The following is a 21,589-nucleotide window of genomic DNA, read 5'->3' as shown; positions in this document are numbered from 1 at the left end:
CTTGCACCAGGGATGGGGAGGGAGTGGCTCAGTGTCCCTTGTCACTGGGAGCCTGTGGAAGGACACTCAGGGGAGGGGCAGTGATGAATTCTGCAAAAATGCACTGCAAAAAAACCCCTGTGAAACATTTTGGGAAGAGAGAAGGGCAAAACTACCCGAGGAAAAGGAAGGGAGTGGTGCTGGCTGGGCTCTGTCCCCAGGCTCTGTGGGATGTCCCCAAAACACAGCCGCAACCCTTGGGGACATCACTGTGCCCTCAAGGGCAAAACCTGCTGGGTGCAGGGGGTTACACAGGACTGGTGCAATCACAGGGGAATAAAGAGTCTCCACCAGCACTGCCAGTGTGATGCTGGGGGCTGAGAGCCCTGCCCAGCTCACTTCTCCCCCTGGAAAAGCCCCACTGCTGTTTCCCACATTCCTGGGCTTTGGAGAGCCCTGCTTTGGTTGCCACCTGGCCAGCCCTGGCCACTCCTCAGGGCACTGCTGTGCCAGCTCAGCCAGCCCTGGCTGCCCAGGCTGAGCCTGGCAGGGCAGAGCTGGGCTGAGCCTTCTCTGATCCCACCACGGGGGGATTTGGGGAGCCCTCACTCTGTGCTGGGGGCTGGGACCTGCCCCTGTCACCAGTGCTGGTGCCCCACACCCCACATCCCATGGATGCAGCAGATCCCAGAGAGGGAGGAGGAGGAAAAAGAGGAGGAAGAACAATTCCCAGTGATGGACTGACACCCCCAGAGCAGGATTCCCCATTCCCAGGGGCTCCCTGGGGGTTGTCCCACACTATTTTGTGCTGGCCCCCCTTTAATTTACTACCTGGTACCCCCCAGGTGAGCTCACCTCTTTGGGTTGCTGCTTTCCTGCTTGCTGCTGGGTCAACAGCTGCAGGTGAAGCTGCTCCTGCTGCTTCTTGTAGTATTCCTGCAGCTGGGAAAGGGAGAGAGAAATGGGATCAGCAAAGGGATGAGCAGGGAACCACCCTGTGCCCACCTCACCCCCAGGCTTTGCCACAGCCACTCCTGGCACTGTCCCCAGGGCAGCTCCCCGTGTCCCCTGCTGCAGGGTGGGGGGAAAGGACCCACCAGGGCACTCAGGGCAGCAGAGGAACCCTGGGCACACATTCCCAGGGGCTCTGGATCCCCATGAACCCCCCAAACCCCACTGATGGCTGCTGTTTATTTTAATGCCAACCCACTGCAGGCAGGCTGGGGTGCTCTGGCACATCACAGAGCATTTCAGGGTGGGGAAACCCCAGTTTTGGCATGGTGGGACCCCAAAACAACCCTGACAAAGTGCTGTGAGAGCCAGTGGGGTCCCAGCTGGAGAGGACCAGGAGCAGCCACAACCCCTGGTCTGTGAGAGCTGGGGGGTCAGCTTAAATTTAATCAGTGGCCACTAAACCAGGGAAAAACCCCCTGGATCCACAGGGAGCCACCAGAGTGGGTCCCAGCCTGCTGGCATCGCCCCCAGCTCCCACCCTGGCCCCTAAATAAACCGCGGGTGATGGATTTGCTGCGTGCAGGGAGGGGGGAGAAAGGCACGGGGAGGTCAGTGAGACCCCCCCAGCCCCCTCGCAGGGGCTCAGGAATGTCCCCGGGGATGTCGAGATGCCTTTATCAGCTCGGGGCTGGCGGCAGGCAGCGGCTGTTTGTGTCGGAGAACAGGTTTGGAGGGGCTGGGTGTTTACCCCCGAGCCAGCCCCAGCCAGGGCTGGGAGCAGGAACATTGGGTCAGGGGTGAGAGGTGTGATGTTTGGTTTGCTGCCGGTGGAGAATGTCAGCTATTCCGGCCTGGGTTGTTTAATTTGCAGTCAAACGTGTTTCTTTATCCGGCTCCAAAGAGGCTTGTGGAAGGACCCACCCAGGGTAGTGTTTACCCTTTGTTCTTTCCCTGGGGCCAACCTTGAATCCTTATCAGCCTGTTTGGAGTAAACAGGTACTGGAGGCAGGAGGAAGGGTGTGGAGGATGCTTGTGGGGTTTCTCCCTCTCTCCCTCCTTCCCGCTGTTTACCCAAGCAGATCTATTCTGTTTCAGACTGGAAATCTCCTTTTTTTTTTCCTCTTCTCCTTTTTCTTCCCTCCCCATCCAACTAAAATCTCTGGAAAAGCTGAGCAGGGTCATGAGAAATAAAGCTCTGGAGCTGGACACAGACACCTGCCCAAAGCTCAGCAGTGGCCACGGGGGCCCAGCTTGGGGCACATCAAACCCAGAGCATCCACCCCGACCCTGCCTTTTCCCAGGAGCTGGGCAGCCCCAGAACATGAATTTTGTAGGTTTTGAGACCCTTTTTTCATCCCTGAACGTGCTGGGAATCCCAAAGGAAAGCAGAGGGAGGAAGGAACCCATTTTCCTGCCTCCAACAAACCCCAGCATTGCCAAATCCCAGTGGGAATTTCCTGGCTGGATTCAGCCCCCCTGCAGCATTACCTGTTGCAGCATTATTGCCTGCTGCTGCTGCAGCAGGGCCTGGAGCTGGGGTGGGGACAGGATCTGCTGCATCTGCTGCGGGGTGATCATCTGCGGGGACATCATAGCCACGGACACGGGGACCTGCAGCAGCAAGGACAAAAACGGTGACACTCCCCCCAAAGGCCAACAGAGCCTCTCCAGAGCATCCTCTCCATCCCTGGACACTGGTCTGTCCCTTGTCCCCATGCAGGGAGATGTGCCATGGTGCTGCTGGCAGCAGGGTGAAAATTCCTGAACCATTCGCTCCCCCCACAGGCTCTTTTTAAATCAATTTAACTGGGGGGAACTGGGCATCAAACCACAGCTCCCTCTCCTGCTGGGAGCATGGGAAGGGTGGAGGGAAATGCCAGGGAAGTGGGAAGATACAGATCACCCAAATAACTCAGCAGAGCACTGAGGAAGAGGTTACGGGGTTCTCCAGGCACATCAAAGCTTTACCTCCAGCTGACACCAGTAACTCTTGTAATTGCTGTGCCAAGAGCAGGGAACCTGCCAGCCCCTGCCTTTGGTTATCAAAACACGGGCCCACACCCCTGTGAGTGAGGCAAAGCTCCTGGGAAGGTGTTGGTGATGGATCCCAGCCCTGCTGGGTCCTGCCAGGTGGAGCCATCAGGAGCTGCTTTGTCCCAACTTTCCCTGATTCCCACCAGCCCAACGCCCTTCCAGAGGCTCTGGGCAGGGTCAGGGCTTTGCTGTAATTTAATGACCCTCCTGGATGCCTCATGTTGCTGGGAAAGCAATCAAGAATTGCTTGGCAGGAGCCACCAGCAGCCACAGGCTCTTGCAGGGGATCCCAGGAAGAGGCAGCAGCTCCTTGGCACGAGGGAGGGAGCAGAGCACCAGCCAGAATCCAGCTGCACGCCAAGGACCCGGTTCTGATCCAAACCAAACAACTCCTCAGCCCCTCAGCACAGGATCTCAGGACCTCAAAGAGCAGAGAAACCCAGCAGAATCCCACTGAGAGCCTGGTTCCTGCCAGTACCCCCAGTGCTGCCTAGTCTGGACCCCTCCCAGCCACACCAGCAGGGATGTGAGCACAGGGTGCAGTCCCCACCTGGGATGGGTGTCCAGCTGACCTTCAAGGGAGATTGCAAACCCTTATCTATTTACTCAGACATTCTGCTGCAGGGAGGACACGGGGCCAGCTCTGTTTGTCACCAGTGCTTCCCCCTCCAGTCACCTCCCCAGTGGAGCTGTTGATTAATTCCTCTGACTTCCCACCCAAGGTGTGTTGGGTTGATGTGACCAGAAATGAGAATTCTGTTCCCATCTGTTGCAGCCGGGTGTGGCAGTGCCCCTGATCTCCTGGCACATATTCTCTGCTAATGGGCCATCTTTAAACCAGCTGGGCAATCATCTTTACCTTTCCCATGACCCACCCTTCATCCAGGAGGTATCTCCTGTTAATGGGCCATTGTTACAAACTGGGTGTGGCAGTGATCTTTATCTCCTGGCACACATTATCTGCTAATGGACCATCTTTAAACCAGCTGGGGCAATCATCTTTATCTTCCCACAGCCCATCCTCCCTCCAGGAGATATCTCCTGTTCATGGCCACTGAGTCCCAGTGCATGACTGATAAAATTCCATCATCCCACTGGGAGATGCTCCAGCCAGGGCAGGAGCCAAGCCTTTCCTACCCAGATAAAAACTGAGATTTTGGACAGCAAGGTACTTTCTTTCCACTGGATTCCAGAGGAAAGCCAGACCTTTCTACATCATCCCTGGAGCTTCAGAGGAAACTGCACCTTCTCCAGGAGCACTGCTCCAGCTGAACCACATCTGCCCCTGCAGGAGGATGCAGCCACCATTGAATGGGACTGCTGCCACCACCCTGACTGACTGACGGGTGTCAGCTTGGATTCTGACTCTGGCAGGGTTTTGGGATTGTTCTTTGTAATACTGTATTTCTATTTTAATTATCCTAGTAAAGAACTGTTGTTTTTAATTCCCATATCTTTGCCTGAGAGCCCCTTCATTTCCAAATTATAATAATTTGGAAGGAGGGGGTTTACATTCTCCATTTCAAATAGAAGCTCCTGCCTTTATTGGCAAACACCTGTCCTCCAAACCAGGACAAGGGCTGGAGCTCAGTGAGGAGCCCCAGCACCCTGCAAGGCTCTGAGCCCCATGGAGAAGCTGCTGTTTGGGCACACAGGTGCTCCCAGCCAGCTGTGCCAACATCTGGCCAAGGAGTGAAGCTGGCGAGGAGAACGAGGTGCGCTGCTAATTTCCCTCTGCCAATTCATCAGCCAGCAAACGTGCAGGGAATGAGAGCCCCTAATTAATTGCTGCTCCACATCCCCCTCCCCAGCCCGGGCGGGCTCCCTGCCCCCTCCAACACGTTTGCTGGCATTTTCAAATCGGAGGCATCCTAATTACCGGAGAGTTATAACACCTTCCATTTCTCGCCCAGCGGACTGACACCCTGTCAAGAGCAAAGAGAATTGCCAGAGGTTTTGACAACACTAATTGCCCCTATAATCTAAAAACACAAAGGAGAGGCGATTAGTCGAGAGGGCCCCAGCTCTCGATCCGACACGAGGTTTTCACAATGTTACAAGAAAACAAAAGTGACGCTTTTTAGAGTTTGATGGCTGCTAACAAAAGCAGAATTATATTTTCATACAACCTTTGTCTGCATTAAATGGGTTTTTTCTTCTTTTTTTTCCTCCCCCCCTCCGCTCTGATGAGGAGCTGACACGGGGAAATGGTGGCGGATCCGTGTGGGGGTGAGGTGAGAATGGGGTGAACTTGAGAGGGGCAGCCTGGCTCTGCTGCTTCCTTGGATCCTGGGAAGAATTCCCCCTACAGCCTGGAAAATGCTCCTCTCCCAGTTAAGGGTTCCAGGGAAAGCAGAGACTTTTGGTGAAAGAGGAAATTCCCATTTCCACGTGGTTTTGCTCCCATTCATCCCATTCCCAGTGCTGGGAATGTTACAGCTCAGCCTTGACCCCAATGTGGGCCAGCAAATCCCAGGGCTGGGGGCTCTCTGTCCCAAACCCTGGTGATAGTGCCAGCTCTTGGGGACAGGGAGAGCTGCTGCTCCAGCAAAATGAGACAGGGATGGGAATGGGATTGGAAATGTCCATCCCAACCTGGCCAAAAGCACCACAGGGACACACCCCAGGGTGGCCCTGGGACACTTCACCTGCAGCCACAGCCCTCAGGGACAAAGATTCCCCGTGGCAGGGAATGAGGCCAGCCTGACATCCTGGATAACAGCGGGACCTGGGCAGGAACTGCCTCAAAATCTGGGATGCAGCTGAGAGCTGGAGGGTGCCAGCTGTGAGGGTTGAATGTCACCCAGCTGCCACTATCCCTGGACACCAGAACAGCACAGGAGCTGAAAGAGGTGAGTGTAACCCAGGTGAGGGGTGAGTGCCACCCAGGTGTCACCATCCTGGACACCAGAACAGCACAGGCACTATAAGGGGTGAGTGTCACCTAGCAGAGGGTTGAGTGTCACCAGCTGCCACCACCCCCAGGCACCAGAGCAGCACAGGGGCTGTAAGGGCTGAGTGTCACCCAGGGGTCACCATCCTGGGCACCAGAGCAGCAGAGGGGCTGTAAGGGCTGAGTGTCACCCAGGGGTCACCATCCTGGGCACCAGAACAACACAGGGGCTGTAAGGGCTGAGTGTCACCCAGGGGTCACCATCCTGGGCACCAGAACAACACAGGGGCTGTAAGGGCTGAGTGTCACCTAGCAGAGGGCTAAGTGCCACCAGCTGCCAGCACCCCAGGCCCCGCAGCAGCTGGGATGTCCCTGCAGCCAGCACCCCCTCGGGAGCAGGTCCCAGCAGTGGCTGGGGACCAGCCCGGCGCGTCACTCGCTGGCATCTGCCAGACACCAAGGCAGGAAGGGTTTGACTCATGCCTTGGCCGGCTGCCACCCCGCAGAAACTGCTTACTAACAGCTCTGGCTGCTCCCAGAAACAGCCCTGGCTGCTCCCAGAACAGCCCTGCTGCTGCTGCTGCTGCTGGCCAGCAGCGTCTCCAGGGGCTGCTGCAGGCTGCAGCCCCCGTGCAGAGCATGGGCAGGAGCAGCAGCCAGTGGGTGGAAAAGCAGGCAGGTATTCCAGGGAATATTCCCTCCCCGAGCCAAAGACAGCTGAGGGAAGCAGGACTTGTGTGGAATGAAGGCAGGATAGGGAGTGAGGCTCTTGAGAAATTTTTCCTGGATTTTTTTTTTTTTTTTTTGTTGTTTTTACGGGAATGGATTGAACTCCCCGGCCTTGGCTTGCAGCACCACGGGGCTGCTGTCATCAGAGGGACGGTGCCCTCCTGACCCTGGGGACAGCTGGCTTGGCACAGCCTGGGGACATCCTCTGTCAGCCTCCAAACATCTCTGCTCTGGCTGTCACCCGGCCACCAGGTCACTGCAGCAGCCACCAAGGTCACCACAGGAGCCACCACATCCCCAGGGGCCACATGTCACCACCACTACGGGAAGGGGCAGCTCCTGCTCCACACCTCAACCACCCCAGACCCTGTGTCCCCCACCTCAGACCCCGTGTCCCCCACCCCAGACCCCATGTCACACACCCCAGACCCCATGTCACACACCCCAGACCCCGTGTCCCCCACCCCAGACCCCGTGTCCCCCACCTCAGACCCCGTGTCCCTCACCCCAGACCCCGTGTCCCACACCCCAGACCCCGTGTCCCTCGCCCCAGACCCCGTGTCCCCCACCCCAGACCCCATGTCACACACCCCAGACTCCGTGTCCCCCACCTCAGACCCCGTGTCCTCCACCCCAGACCCTGTGTCACACACCCCAGACTCTGTGTCCCCCACCTCAGACCCCGTGTCCCCCATCCCAGACCCCTTTTCCCCCATCCCTGCTGGCTCTGGGATCACTGGGAGGAGCATCCTCTCCTCTCTCTCTCTGCTCCTGGATTCCTGCACAGCTCAGGGCTGCACACCCCTGCTCTGACCAAATCTTGGGGTTTAACTTAGAAAACACGTTTGTGCTGTTTTTCCTAATTGTAACCACTCTTTTCAAACCCAAACCAAATACAAACTGAAGAAGTTGGGAACAGAAGAGGGGAAACAACCACAGAGAGCAGATTTGATTTGTGCTGTTTCAGGGGCAAATCCCACCCCAGAGCATCCAATTTTCCCAGGAGAAGAACAACCCCAACCCTGCTGGCACAGCCCAGGCTCCCTCCCTGCACTCAGCATCCCTGGGTGAGCTCCAGGATCCAGTTGGCTCAGACAGCCTGGGAGTGCTCCCAGTGCCTGGGGCCAGGCAGTGATGCCACTGACACTGACGTGACCCCAAAAACCCTGAGGGGTGGCAAGGAGCCACCCAAAAGCTGCTGTGCCCCCCCTGGACCTCGCCAGGCTGGGATGAGACACGGCACTAAAATCTGCCCAGGCTCAGAGGAGAAATGAAGCTCCACGTGCCAGGCTGGGTTTGGAGGCTGTGGGTGGTTTTAGGAACAATTTTAGGAACACTCTGAGCAGCCCCAGCACCAAAGGCTCGACTGGGATGGGGTGGGGTGGCAGCAGGGTGAGCAGGTGAGGGGACACCAGCCTGGGGGACACCAGGCCTGATGAAAGGAAAGGAGGAATCAATCCCCAGCATGATCAGCCCAAGTGTATCCTCATTAGAGCACCCTCATTAGTGCATCCTCATTAGCACAGCCTTCCTGCTGGGGAGGCCCCAGTCACACCAGTGGCAGCACAGGTGACAGCACTGAGCCCCCTCCTCAGCAGGGCAGGGTCCCCACATCCCCTCCATGGGCACAGGGGGCTCTCACACCCATGATTCTACAGGGATTAAAGCAACTTTGCTCCTGTGTGAACCCAAAATGCCAATCCCAGAGTGGGATGGTGGCAGTGACACCCAGCTGGGGGCTTGGGGATGGAGCAGGGACCCTCCAAGTTCAACCAGAAAAACCTCAGTGTGAGCCCAGATGGATGGGCTAGCTGGATATTTTTATTTTTTTCCCAGAGAGGGAACACATAAGGGCTGGTATTGATCTGTCTTCATTACCCATTTCACTCAAGTTTCAAATCAACAAAATACACTTTTCCGCTCTGCTGCCCTCCCTGCTGCAGCAGACAAAAGAAAAGCAATTTCCCTCACTTTGCTCCAAACTCCTTTCCTCCCTTCCCTGGGTGCCCTCCAGCCCCTCTCCCCTTCCAGCCACTCAATCCCACAGAGGCTGGGAGACCCCAAAAAGGGCACCCAAAAAAATGGTACCCCAAAAAAGGGGCACCCAAAAAATGGGCACCCCAGAAAAGGGCACCCCATCATTCCCAGGCACCTCCAACCCAGCACTGACAATTTGGGATGCTGCTTTTCCACTTCCCTGGGTTTTGCTGGATCCCTGCATGACAACACCAAAAAGCCCCCCAAAATTAACGTTTTGTCAGTGCTCACCAAGTTTCCAAGAGTTTTAAAGTTGTAAAGAAATAAACCTATTTTTAAATGCTTTACAACACCCAGAAATGGGGTTTGGGTTGGTTTTTTTTTCCTTTTCCTGCAGCTGTAAGTGGAGTGACAACGTGAGACTCTCCACACACACCTCCAGGCATCTGTGGGAAGAGGGTCCCTACTCCATAAAAAACCAAAAATAAACCAAATCCAAGATGCTGCTGAGCCCAGCAGCTCCGTGGTTGTTTTTTAAGCACTGGTCTGTCAGGAATGCCATTAATCAGGAATGTCATTAATCAGGAATGTCATTAATCAGGAATACCATTAATATTCCTGCTGGCTCAGTGCCCCCAAAACGTCCCATCCCCATCATTGGGGTGACAAGGAGAGTGCAGGGTCTGAGCAAGCACGGGGGAATCTCCTGCTCTCCCTCTCATTCCCCCAGGGGCTCAGAGGACACAAAATTCCCTATGGATGTGGAAATTCATCCTCAAACTTGTAAGGGCTACAATCCAGGCTGGAGACCCCAAATCCCAAACATTCCCACCCTGCTGCCTCCAAGCTGAGCAGGGCTGTGCTGCGTCCCATCCTTCCTCCTCCTCCTCCTCCTCTCAGAGCCGTCCTGGCCAGTCTCATCCACACCACGGTGCCTTAGATAAACTTCCTTTCAAAGCAGTCTGCTTAATCCCCTATCTCCCCTCGGCCAGATCCCGCTGCAGCTGCCGCGGGGGGAGGCGTGCCCCTGAGTTATGAGCTATTTCTGACTCACGTCTACAACTTTCACAAGTCCCTTTTTGCAACAGGGAGGGAGAGAAAAAAAGGGAGGAGGGAGGGAGAGAGAGAGAGAAAGGAAGGAGATCCAGTTCTGTCTCCAGCCAGATGGGCAGGCAGGGAAGGATGGGATGGGATGGGATGTTTGGCTGCATCCAGCTGGGAATAGCAGGGAGGGGAAAAAGGGATGAGGAGGAGGAGGAGGAGGAGTGCAGGGACACACACCCACGGAGGGGAGCAAGGCGCCGGTTACCGGAATCTGACTTCACCCCTTTGTCCTCTGCAGACATTTTCCATGCAGTGACTGCATTTCCTTCCTGCCGCTGGAAAAAGCCTGTTTGTGCTGCAAGGAGCCCTGACTAATCCCCACTGCTCCCAGCCACGGCTCAGAAACCCTGAGGGGTTTCCCAAAAGCTGCTGTGCCACCCCTGGACCAGGCTGGGATGAGACGCTGCACTAAAATCCACCCAGGCTCAGAGGAGAAGTGCCAGGTTGGGTTTTTTGAGGCTTTCAGGAAAAAAAAATTTAGGAACAATCCAAACAGCCCCAGTGGGGTGGATGCAGCAGGTCCAGGGCTCTCCTGACCCCCTGGCACCTTTGGGATTTGTGCCACCATGCCCTGGCACCCCAATCCCAGGATTGCCCATCCCATCCTGGCTCCTGCTGCCAACCCAGCTCAGCCTGGCACAGGCAGGACCTCCAGCTCCGAGAGAGCTTGTGCTAATTACTTTCCTTTGTTAATTAAACCCACGTGGCTCTAATAAGGTAACCTGCTGTTCTCCGATAAATTTAATTAGCCTGAAGGGAGAGCCCCTCCACACAGCTATTTAAATTGTCACTTCCCATTGCCTGGGCTCTGCCTCTCCCTCTCTGCAGATTCCACCCCTCTCCTGCTCCTTTTCTGCCCTGTTCTTTTGGCAGAGAAGGGGAGCAAAGGGAGGTTCCCCATCCCTGCAGCAGCAGGATGTGCCCACCCAAAGCCCATTTTCCTGCCAGTGCCACAAACCCCCATCCCAGCTGGGCCTCTGTCCCATCCTGGCTCCAGCACAAAGGATTGTTCCCTTTTCCAGCCCTGTGCCACCCTCACATCGATCCTGAGATGCTCCAAACTCGGGAAACCCTGGGTCCAACACACTGTCCAAAAAAGTGACACACAATGATCTCCCCTCCCCAACCATGAAAAAAAACCTTTGGGAAACCCTGTATACAAAATTCTGTCCCAAAAAGTGACACACAGTGATCTCCTCTCCCCAACCATGAGGAAAAAAAACTTTGGGAAACCCTGTATGCAAAACCTTGTCCCAAAAAGTGACCTCCCCTCCTCAACCACAAAAAAACTCCAAAATTTGGGAAACCCTGTATACAAAACTCTGTCCCAAAAAGTGACACACAATGATCTCCCCTCCCCAACCACAAATAAAAAAACTTTGGGAAACCTTGTATATAAAACCCTGTCCCAAAAAGTGACACACAATGATCTCCCCTCCCCAACCATGAAAAAAAACCTTTGGGAAACCCTGTATACAAAATTCTGTCCCAAAAAGTGACACACAATGATCTCCCCTCCCCAACCACAAATAAAAAAAACTTTGGGAAACCTTGTGTATAAAACCCTGTCCCAAAAAGTGACAACACAGTGACCTTCCCTCCCCAGTCATGAGGAAAAAAAACTTTGGGAAACCCTGTGTCCCAAACCTTGTCCCAAAAAGTGACCTCCCCTCCCCAGTCATGAGGAAAAAAAAACTTTGGGAAACCCTGTATGCAAAACCTTGTCCCAAAAAGTGACACACAATGATCTCCCCTCTCCAACCACGAAAAAAAAAAAAAAACCTTGGGAAATCCTGTATACAAAACCCTGTCCCAAAAAGTGACATACAATGATCTCCCCAATCATGAGAAAAAAAACTTTGGGAAACCCTTTGTCCAAAACCTTGTCCCAAAAAGTGACACACAGTGACCTCCCCTCTCCAACCATGAAAAAAAAAAACCAAAACCAACCTTGGGAAATCCTTTATACAAAACCCTGTCCCAAAAAGTGACATACAATGATCTCCCCAATCATGAGAAAAAAAACTATTGGAAACCCTTTGTCCAAAACCTTGTCCCAAAAAGTGACACACAGTGACCTCCCCTCCCCAACCATGAAAAAAAAAAAAAACTTTGGGAAACCCTGTGTGCAAAACCTTGTCCCAAAAAGTGACACACAGTGACCTCCCCTCCCCAACCACCAAAAAAAGAGAAAACTTTGGGAAACCCTGTATACAAAATTCTGTCCCAAAAAGTGACACACAGTGACCTCCCCTCCCCAACCACCAAAAAAAGAGAAAACTTTGGGAAACCCTGTATACAAAATTCTGTCCCAAAAAGTGACACACAGAAACTTTCCCTCCCCAATCACGAAAAAAACTTTGGGAAACCCTGTATGCAAAACCTTGTCCCAAAAAGTGACCTCCCCTCCCCAACCACAAAAAAAAACAAAAAAAAAACAAACCAAAAAAACCCCCAAACTTTGGGAAACCCTGTATACAAAATTCTGTCCCAAAAAGTGACACACAGTGATCTCCCCTCCCCAATCATGAGAAAAAAAACTTTGGGAAACCCTGTGTGCAAAACCTTGTCCCAAAAAGTGACACACAGCAACTTTCCCTCCCCAACCACAAAAAAAATAACTTTGGGAAACCCTGTATCCAATACCCTGTCCCAAAAAGTGACACACAGTGACCTCCCCTCCCCAACCACCAAAAAAAGAGAAAACTTTGGGAAACCCTGTATACAAAATTTTGTCCCAAAAAGTGACGACACAGTGACCTTCCCTCCCCATCCATGAGAAAAACCCCCTCCCAATAAACCCGTGGAGCTTTGCAGAGGATTTGACAGTCGGAGGTGCCGGGTCTGGCTGCCCAGGGAGGGGTGGCAGGGGGACACTGGTGGCTCACCTGCACTGCTGGCTGCTTGCCCTCGTTGCTGCTGGGGGAGCTGAGCCCCGTGGCCTGCTGCAGCAGGAACTGCCGAGCCACCTGCAGAGCCTGCAAGAGAGACACAGGGCTGGCCAGGAGGAAGGCTCCTCATCCTCCTCCTCCATGCCCAACAAGGGCTGTGCTCCCCTCCTGCCACACCAGTTTGACCAGTGTGTCCCACCGCTCACCCAGCCCCACCATGGGGAACATCCTGTCCCTTTCCAAAAATCCACACCAGCTCCAGCATTCCCACATCATTCCCAAAATCACAATCACCTGGAGATGGGTTATTCCAGAGCCACCACTACCTTCCTGCTGCTCTGGGTATTTAATTTTATTAACTGGATGGTGGCACTGAAAATTCCAGTCCCCAGTCAGGTTTGGGTGAAGCCAAGTGGAGAATCCCAGCCTGGATCAATCCAGGAGTGGATCTGATGGTGATTCAGATGCTCAGCAACCCACACAAGTGGCCACCATGAAATCTGATTGTTTTTAATAGGTTTGCCTAGAAAAGTTAATGAGTTTTTTCAAGTTTTTTACAGGGATGGAGGTGTTTCACTGGGAATCCCACAAAAATAAGGAAAAAAATATAGAAGTGAATAAAATGCACTTGTGAAAACACCAGGTACAAGAGAGCCATGCCCAGCACTGTGGGAAGCTAGAGAAAATGGGAAATTAAGGAAAATCCTGTGAAGAGATGAGGAGGAGAGAGGAGTGAGTGTGAGCTGAGAAAAAGAGTCAGAAAAAGAGAAAAGCTCTGAGAAAAACTGCCCAGTGCTCCCAGACCTGCTCCATCCTAATTTCTGCTTTACAAGGGTTATTTTTTCTAAAAAATCTCCACCCTCCTTCCCAAATCCACTCACAGCCTGAATCCAAACCAAGGGGCACCCACAAAACCCTGACCCAGAGCCCCTCCTCAAATGGAACATCCATGAAAAGCCATTCCCTGAATTTCAGATCCCATTTCAGGCCCTCCCTGTGTTCCTCTGAACTCTTGGGAAGAGCACATGGAGAGCAAAGGATGCCCCAGCTCTGCCACATCTTTGGTGGAAAATGAGAGGGAATTTGCAGTTGGAGGCTGAGAGTAAAAGGTTTAACAGACCCAGCCTCACTTTATAAAAAAAAAATTATAATTTTATAGCAGGAGGCCTGAATCAAACACCCCAGACAGCACTGAGCATCCTTGGCTTTGTCACCATCACATAAATCAAACAGCCCCAAGAAAATCAAAACCTGAGGAATTTTATAAGTGAATAGTTCCTAATTTCCTATTCTTGCAGTGAATTACCCAGGATTGTGCACCCAGAGCTGACCCAACCAATAACTCCCAAATTTCCTTTATCCAAACAATTAAAAACTCACATCCTTGAGGACAAACACAGCAATTCACTGATGGAAAAAAAATCCCCTGGTCCAGATCCTGGAGCTGCCTCAGCCCTGATGTTTCTCCAGGGGCATTTTTATTTTCCCTGTTATTACCAGGGATAGATGTGCATCGGTAATGTGAGCACAAAAACCCTGTGACAGTTATGACAGCTCGAAGTCTGATATTTTAATTACTTTTGGGGATGAAAACAGTAATTCCAGTTAAAAGCCAAGGTGGAGGAATCCACTCAGTGGCAGCACCAGGATGGGTGATGGAGCTCTGGGCTGCATCTCAAATCCCCACAGCAAATCCTTGAGTTTTAGCTGCTTTTCCAAGTGTTTTTTTAGCAGAGTTTTGCACGGATTTGGCTTCTCCACGTGCAATCCCTGCTGTATTTACAAACATCATTTCACAGAGCAGACCCAGCCAGGGCAGACCCTGCCAACCTGGCAAAAATCTGCACAGCAAGAATGGAAAAAACAGGGGGGAAAACCTCAGTGTGCTGGGTTGCAATACAGGATGTGGCCAGAAATGTGGATTCTGTCCCCATCTGCTGCAGTCGGGTGGGGCAGTGACCCTGATCTCCTGGCACATATTCTCTGCTAATGGGCCATCTTTAAACCAGCTGGGCAATCATCTTTACCTTTCCCATGACCCACCCTTCATCCAGGAGGTATCACCTGTTAATGGGCCATTGTTACAAACTGGGTGTGGCAGCGATTCTTATCTCTGTGGGAGATATCTCCTGTTAATGGGCCATTGTTACAAACTGGGTGTGGCAGTGATCTTTATCTCCTGGCACACATTATCTGCTAATGGGCCATCTTTAAACCAGCTGGGGCAATCATCTTTATCTTTCCACAGCCCACCCTCCCTCCAGGAGATATCTCCTGTTCATGGCCAGTGAGTCCCAGTGCATGACTGATAAAATTCCATCATCCCACTGGGAGATGCTCCAGCCAGGGGAGGAGCCAAGCCTTTCCTACCCAGATAAAAACTGACATTTGGAACACCAGAGCACCTTTCCCACTGGATTCCAGAGGAAAGCCAGACCTTCCCACATCATCCCTGGACCTGCAGAGGAAACTGCACCTTCTCCAGGAGCACTGCTCCAGCTGAACCACATCTGCCCCTGCAGGAGGATGCAGCCACCATTGAATGGGACTGTGCCACCACCCTGACTGACTGACGGGTGTCAGCTTGGATTCTGACTCTGGCAGTGTTTGGGATTGTTCTTTGTAATACTGTATTTCTATTTTAATTTTCCTAGTAAAGAACTGTTATTCCTAATTCCCATCTCTTTGCCTGAGAGCTCCTTAATTTCAAAATTATAATTATTATTTGGAGGGAGGGGGTTTACATTCTCCATTTGGAGACTTTTGCCTTTATTGGCAGACACCTGTCCCTCACACCAGGACACTCAGGAACAGAATTCCAGCACACAAAAACTGCTGCACAGAACTTTTCCCAGAATTTCTCTCCCCAAACCTCAAAGCTTGACTGGCCCAAGGTGCCCACCCGGCTCGGCCTCTCAGGGGGGAATTTCATTCACTCCCTGCTGGCTCCCTCACTTTGGTGTGCTCTGAAGCACGAAATTACAAAGATTTCCAGGAAAAAAAACCAACAAAAAACCAAAAAAAACAACCCTACATGGCCTCACAATCACACACTGAGCTGCCCCTTCCCTCCCTGGCTCAGCCAGGGATGGAAACCTGGACATGGAGAATTTGCAAAGAGGCCTCTGGAAATTTTCTGATTAAATTTTAGGAAGTTCTAAAAAAGAACTGAAGCACCAACATCTTCAAAGTCTTTTAGAAACAATATTTCCAGAGCTTATAAAAAATGAGAAGTGATTTTTTGCATGAGCAGATAGTAACAGGACAAGGGGGAATGCTTTCAAATTTTTATTTAAAAATAAAAATAATTCTTCTTATAATAATTCTAATATAATTATTATTTAGAAATAAAACCATTATTATTTAGAAATAAACCCCATTATTTTTTAGAAATAAAAATAAATCTTATTATAATTATAACTATTATTTAGAAATAAACCCCAGTATTATTGAGAAATAAAACCCATTATTATTTAGAAATAAAACTAATTCTTCTTCCTATAATAATTTTAATATAATTATTGTTTAGAAATAAAAATTACTTAGAAATAATCCCACTGCTTGTGACACAAGAGTCATCAGCACATCACCCAGAACTGATTATATATTCTGAATATATATATATTTACAATTTTTTTCAATATATTTATTTGCAATATATTATTTACAATTATTTTTTTCTGTAATTATAAAAATTATCCTGATTTTTCCCCCCCTCCAGTGGGGCTGCACACATGGATGTGCTGGACACTTCTCCAGACCCCAGAAAAGGAAGATTTTGGTTGTTTTTTCCACAAATTCCCATTTCTTCCATGGGGAAACAACTGCCTCACACCACACCTTGAATTAATGTGGATTAATTCTCAATTCTCCTTTTTCCTCCTTAAAATCTGCCCCAGCAGAGCCTCTCTGATCCCTCCTGATGGGGACAAAAAAGGTCAAGAACTCCAAAAAAAACAAAAAGTTTGGAGAGCATGAAAACATCTATGGGACATCAAAAAGGAGGAACCACAGGTTCCCCCCCAAAAAATCAAAATAATCCCAAGAAAAATCTTGCCTGGGATAATTGAAAGTGCTGCTCATTTATCAGATATTTCACTTTATGGGGATGGAATTTTTAATTTTTAATTTTCAGCTGGGAAGAAGCTGCCCAAAATCAGCTGAGGGATTTTCCACCTGGATCAGAACTTTATATGGATTTTTACTTCCCAAAAAGAGGAAAAAACACCTGGGAAAAAAAATCGATTAAAGGAAGAACTTTACATGATAAGAGGGAGGAAGGGAATTTTTATTTTCTTATTTTCCCTCTGATCTTTTTGGAGGGTGGAAAGAGGTTTGGGAAGGGTTTAAAAAAAAAAATGGAAAAAAAAAAAAAAAGAAGATTTTTTACACTAACCTCATAAAAATGACAGAGTCACATTCCAGAATTAGAGCCATTAAAACAACACAGAGGGATATTTTTAGCTGGATATTAACAGTAAATGATGCCATATCGAGGAGCACTTCCACCAGCCCTGCCCAAATGGCTCCAAAAGATCCAAATGAACACAAAAATGACACAATTCCTCACAGGAAAATTGTAAAAAATTCATTTTTACACCCAGGCTCTGTGTCTGTGCTGCCCTGCTCCAGTGCTCATGGATTTTATTCCTCAGTTTTTACAGGAGAGGGGTTAAACTCAACCCCAGTGATGGAGGGGACAGGGAATGTGATCCTGATAATCCCATCCCATGGAAAAAAAAAGGGGAAAAGGGAAAAAAAGTGGGGGAGGAAAAAAGGGGGGGGGGAAAAAAGGGGGGGAAAAAAGGGGGGGGAAAAAAGGGGGGGGAAAAAAGGGGGGGAAAAAAGGGGGGGAAAAAAGGGGGGGGAAAAAAGGGGGGGAAAAAAGGGGGGGAAAAAAAGGGGGGGGAAAAGAAGGGGGGGAAAAAGGGGGGGGAAAAAGGGGGGGAAAAAAGGAGGAAAAAAAGGAAAAAAGAGGGAAAAGAGGGGAGGGAAAAGAAGGAAAATGGGGAAAAGGGGGGAAAGGGGGGAAAATAGGGGAAAAAGGAGAGAAAAAGAAGGGAAAAAGGGAGAAAAGAGGGGAGGGAAAAGCAGGAAAAAGAGGGGAGAAAAAGGTGGGGGGAGAAAAAAAAGGGGGGAGAAAAAAAAAGGGGGCAGAAAAGGAGAAAAAGTGGGGGGAAAAAAAAGCAAAAGCTGCTCCTGCATTTGTCCTCAGCGAAATATTAAATATGAATCAGGGGAGGGAAGAGAGAGGCGAGTTTCACTGAAGTGCTCTGGCCTCGTTTTTTATCTCCAATAGCCTAATAATAGAGGATTACACCACAGATCTGAGATGTGATCACATGTTTTATGGAATGGGATCTCTCCTCCCCCTCCACACCCTTCCCCAACTCCCAAAAAAGTCACTGTTCACTCCTTCTCCCTTATTTTTGTTTATTCCTCCCCCTTTGACGTCTGTCTGTAGAGCAGTGGGATTTTTTTTTTTTATTTAGGTGTTTTTTTGGCATCATAAAACAATCCCAGAGTAGCTGGATTTTCTGGATGGTTCTTTTTCCTGTGGATTTTCAGCTGGGAGCAGCTCAGTGGGGGTGTCAGATTTGGGGATTTTTGTCCCCTTGGTTCTCTCAGGACATCCCTGTTCCTTTAGTTTCACATTTGGGTTCTCCCAACTGTATCTGCAAAGACTTTTCCCAATTTTATTTTTTTTTTTCATTCCCTGCACCCCAAAGCTGCAGTGAACCCCATCCCTCAACACCCCATGGGCTTAAACACCAAAATCGGATTTTTTTTTGCAGCAATTCAGATAAAAAAACCCCATAGAAACCCCAAAATTGAAAACCCTAAAGCTGCAGTGACCCCATGGGCTTAAGCACCAAAATTATAATTTTTTACTGGAATTCATAAAAAAAACCCATGGAAAACCCAAATTGAAAACCCCAAAGCTGCAGTGACCCCATCCCTCAACACTCCATGGTGTTCCAACACTAAAATTGGAATTTTTTAATGGAATTTCATTAAAAAAATGGAAAACCCCAAATTGAAAACCCTAAATCTTCAGTGACCCCATCCCTCAATACCCCATGGTCTTAAACACCAAAATTGGAAATTTTCACTGGAATTCAGATACAAAAACCAACATGGAAAACCCCAAATTTTGGCTGAGCATCTTGCAATTCCCACTCCCCTGCAAATCCCGAGCATCCCCCAGCACAGGGATGTGGCAGCATCACCTCCCTGCCCCTATTTCCTTCATCCCGCGGGAATTCCGGGGGGATCGGGGCTGCCGGGTCCCTCTGGAGGTCCCTCCACGTTCCCACAGCAACGCTGGGAGGGGTTTGGGGCTGGGGGCTGCCCCCAGTGCCCCCCGGTGACCTCTCCCCTCTGCCAGCCCCGCACAAAGCGGGCGGGAGCTATTGAGGCTTTTAAAGCATCGCCGAGCATTGAAATCCAGGGATTTAACCCGGGAGAGGAGGAGGAGGGAGGGAGGGAGGAAGGGCAGGGGGATGTCCTTTGGTCAGCCCAGCCTGATCTCCCCTGCCAGGACCTGGATGGAGGGATGGTGTGGGTTGGGAAGGAAGGGGAGAAGGAAGGGGGGAAGGAAGGGGGGAAGGAAGGGGGGAAGGAAGGGGGGAAGGGAGGGGGGAAGGAAGGGGGGAAGGAAGGGGGGAAGGGAGGGGGGGAGGGAGGGAGGAAGGAAGGGGGGAAGGAAGGGGGGAAGGAAGGGGGGAAGGAAGGGGGGAAGGAAGGGGGGAAGGAAGGGGGGAAGGAAGGGGGGAAGGAAGGGGGGAAGGAAGGGGGGAAGGAAGGGGGGAAGGAAGGGGATGGGATGTGCTCCAGAGTGCAGCAGAGCTGGGTGACCCTGTCTCAGCAATCCAGGAGCTGCCACTCACCCACATCCCCTTGCTCTGGGGACACCCCAAAACAAAACCCCTGAGCACCCCACAACACCCCCATCCCCTCAATACCCCACCCAGCTCGAGCCAGCACCCCTGGCGAGGAGATGAACCCAAAAATTCCCTGCAAAGACCCGTTTGGCTCCACAGTGAGGTCACAGGCACTGGAAAAAGTCCAATCCAGCCCCAAAAATGGGATCATGAGCTCAGAAATCCCCACTGACACGGAGCTTTAACCCCACCAGGATGGGCTCCCACCCCTGCAGGATCCCCAAGGATTCTTGGGAGAATTTCCTAAAGTTCAACGAGCATCAGGATGGAGTGGTGACATTCCAGGATAAGGGGATGAAAACCTGGGAAAAGGCTGGATGCTCCCGGGGATGGAGCAAAGCCTCCATCAGGCACCTAATTGTCCAAAACTCCTGCTGTGGGCACATTTATTCCTGACCCCAGCTGCTGCTCAGCCTGCTCCCTGAAGCAGGAAGATGGATAATCCTCAGGATGAGTCCTCCCCCCTCCCCAGGTTTTTTTGGAAGTTCACCAAACCCTCCGCTTTCATAATCCCACCAGGAAACATCAGCACCCAGGAGGATGAAAAACCCTATTTTCCCCAGGAGATCCCCCGTTTCACAGCCACGATTTGCATCTTTTTGGCAGGGTGGGGGACACAGGGATCTCCTGTTATCCGGTGGAATTCCAGGAGGGAGAGCAGGCAGCAGCATTTCACGCCTGATTAGCCTCTGGATGCGGGGAACAGGGGCTTAGCAGCGCGCAGAACGCCTGTTATCCAGGTAATGGATTTACAGCACTCCCTACTAAAGTATCAGACACAGCAATTTTTTACAGCTTTCACGCTGGAATTTATGGCTCAGAGAGGCGATCTCCCCACGAGGAGAGGGATCATTGCCTTATTTAGTAGCCGAGCAGGGAAATTGATGATTTTTTGGGTTTTTTTTTTTTTTTTTCTGCCAAAGTTTGTTTGGAAAGGTAACTGCAGGCATGGCCCCAGGGGACACCTGAGTGTCACACATATGCTGATGTCACATGTGGGTGAGGCTCAGCCTCCGGCAGCCCCAGGGAATGGGAAAGCAGCTCCTGGACAATCAAACCCTCTCAGGGAGCTGCTGCAGGTGTTACAGGCGAGATCAATGTGGGGCAGAGCAGGCAGGACATCGCCCCAAAACCAGTAAATTCCATCCAGCCCAAACCCGCAGGGATGGACAGTCTCTGCTTCCCACGGGCAAAAAACCCCCTGATTTTTATAGCAGCACCTCACCCAGAATAACCACCCCTACAAGACAAAACGGGGCAAAACCTTTTGCCATCCCCAAAACCCAGGGCAGGTGCGGAGGCACTGCCCGTCCTACCTGCTGCTGCTGGAAGTGCAGGAGCTCCACCGGGCTCATCTCCCCGTTGGAATCGGCGGCGGCAGCTCCGTCTCGGCCGCCCCCGGGGCCGGGCCCGGGGCCATCGGGCTGATTGCTCAGGCTGCTGACCCCGTTCTGCGCCGAGGGCGTGGAGCGGATGGTCTCCGAGGCGGATTCAACCATCATGACTCGCTAGCAGGACCTGCAGAGAGAGGGGGGAGAGCTTGGAAAAGTGGGAGGTGATCTGGTTGTGCCGTGCACCGGTGGGATGGGAGGTTAAAGCTTGTTTGGGTTTTAGTTGTGGTTAATCGCACCCCAAAAAAAAAAAAAAAAATGAATGAGAAGTTGTTAGCACGCTGCACATCCCTAGGTAAAGAAAGTGAAACTCAGTCCTTAGGAGGACCCACAATTCCAGCTTTGCCTGAGTCTGTGAAAGGCACAGAGCTCCAGGAATTTGGGGTTTTTTTTTCCCCAAATCCCAAAGTATTTCACAACCAAACCCCCACCAAGCACAGGGAACCTGCACCTCGGATTCCACCCTGGACAAAGTCAAAACATTCCCTCCATTGGCTTCATCTCCCAGCAAACCACCACTTCCCAGCAGGAAAAAAAAATAACACCTGTCAGGTAAAAAAATAAAAACACCTGGCAGGTAAAAAACCAAAAACACCTGGCAGGTAAAAAAAAAAAAAAATACACCTGAAAGATGGTGGCAGGCTGAGGAAAGCCAAAGGAAGAGCAGAGCTGGGATGTGGAAATGAGGGTTCA

The 21,589-nt window shown here is 51.2% G+C and overlaps 1 protein-coding gene across 6 annotated transcripts in view; it reads right to left on the bottom strand.

Annotated features, from left to right (window-relative positions):
• The window catches only part of FOXP4 (forkhead box P4), a 65,512-nt gene that overhangs the window by 26,759 nt on the left and 17,164 nt on the right, over positions 1–21,589 (bottom strand). For 4 of the 6 annotated variants that reach the window (XR_013776894.1, XM_079327447.1, XM_079327449.1 and 1 more), the window contains exons 2-5: positions 20,822–21,023; positions 12,559–12,648; positions 2,422–2,544; positions 835–921 (exon numbers count right to left, since the gene is read on the bottom strand). Coding sequence is in view for 5 of the 6 variants with exons in the window: in XM_079327447.1 (XP_079183573.1) it covers positions 835–921; positions 2,422–2,544; positions 12,559–12,648; positions 20,822–21,007 (486 nt within the window). In the remaining variant the exon portion in view is untranslated. The remainder of the gene's footprint in view (positions 1–834; positions 922–2,421; positions 2,545–12,558; positions 12,649–20,821; positions 21,024–21,589) is intronic. The other 2 variants (XM_079327450.1, XM_079327451.1) reach the window with 1 other exon arrangement.

This window comes from Erithacus rubecula, assembly GCF_903797595.1.
Source record: "Erithacus rubecula genome assembly, chromosome: 26".
Taxonomy (NCBI): Eukaryota; Metazoa; Chordata; class Aves; order Passeriformes; family Muscicapidae; genus Erithacus; species Erithacus rubecula.
Note: the sequence above shows the minus strand (reverse complement) of the source record. Positions and strands in the feature narration are given on the sequence as shown.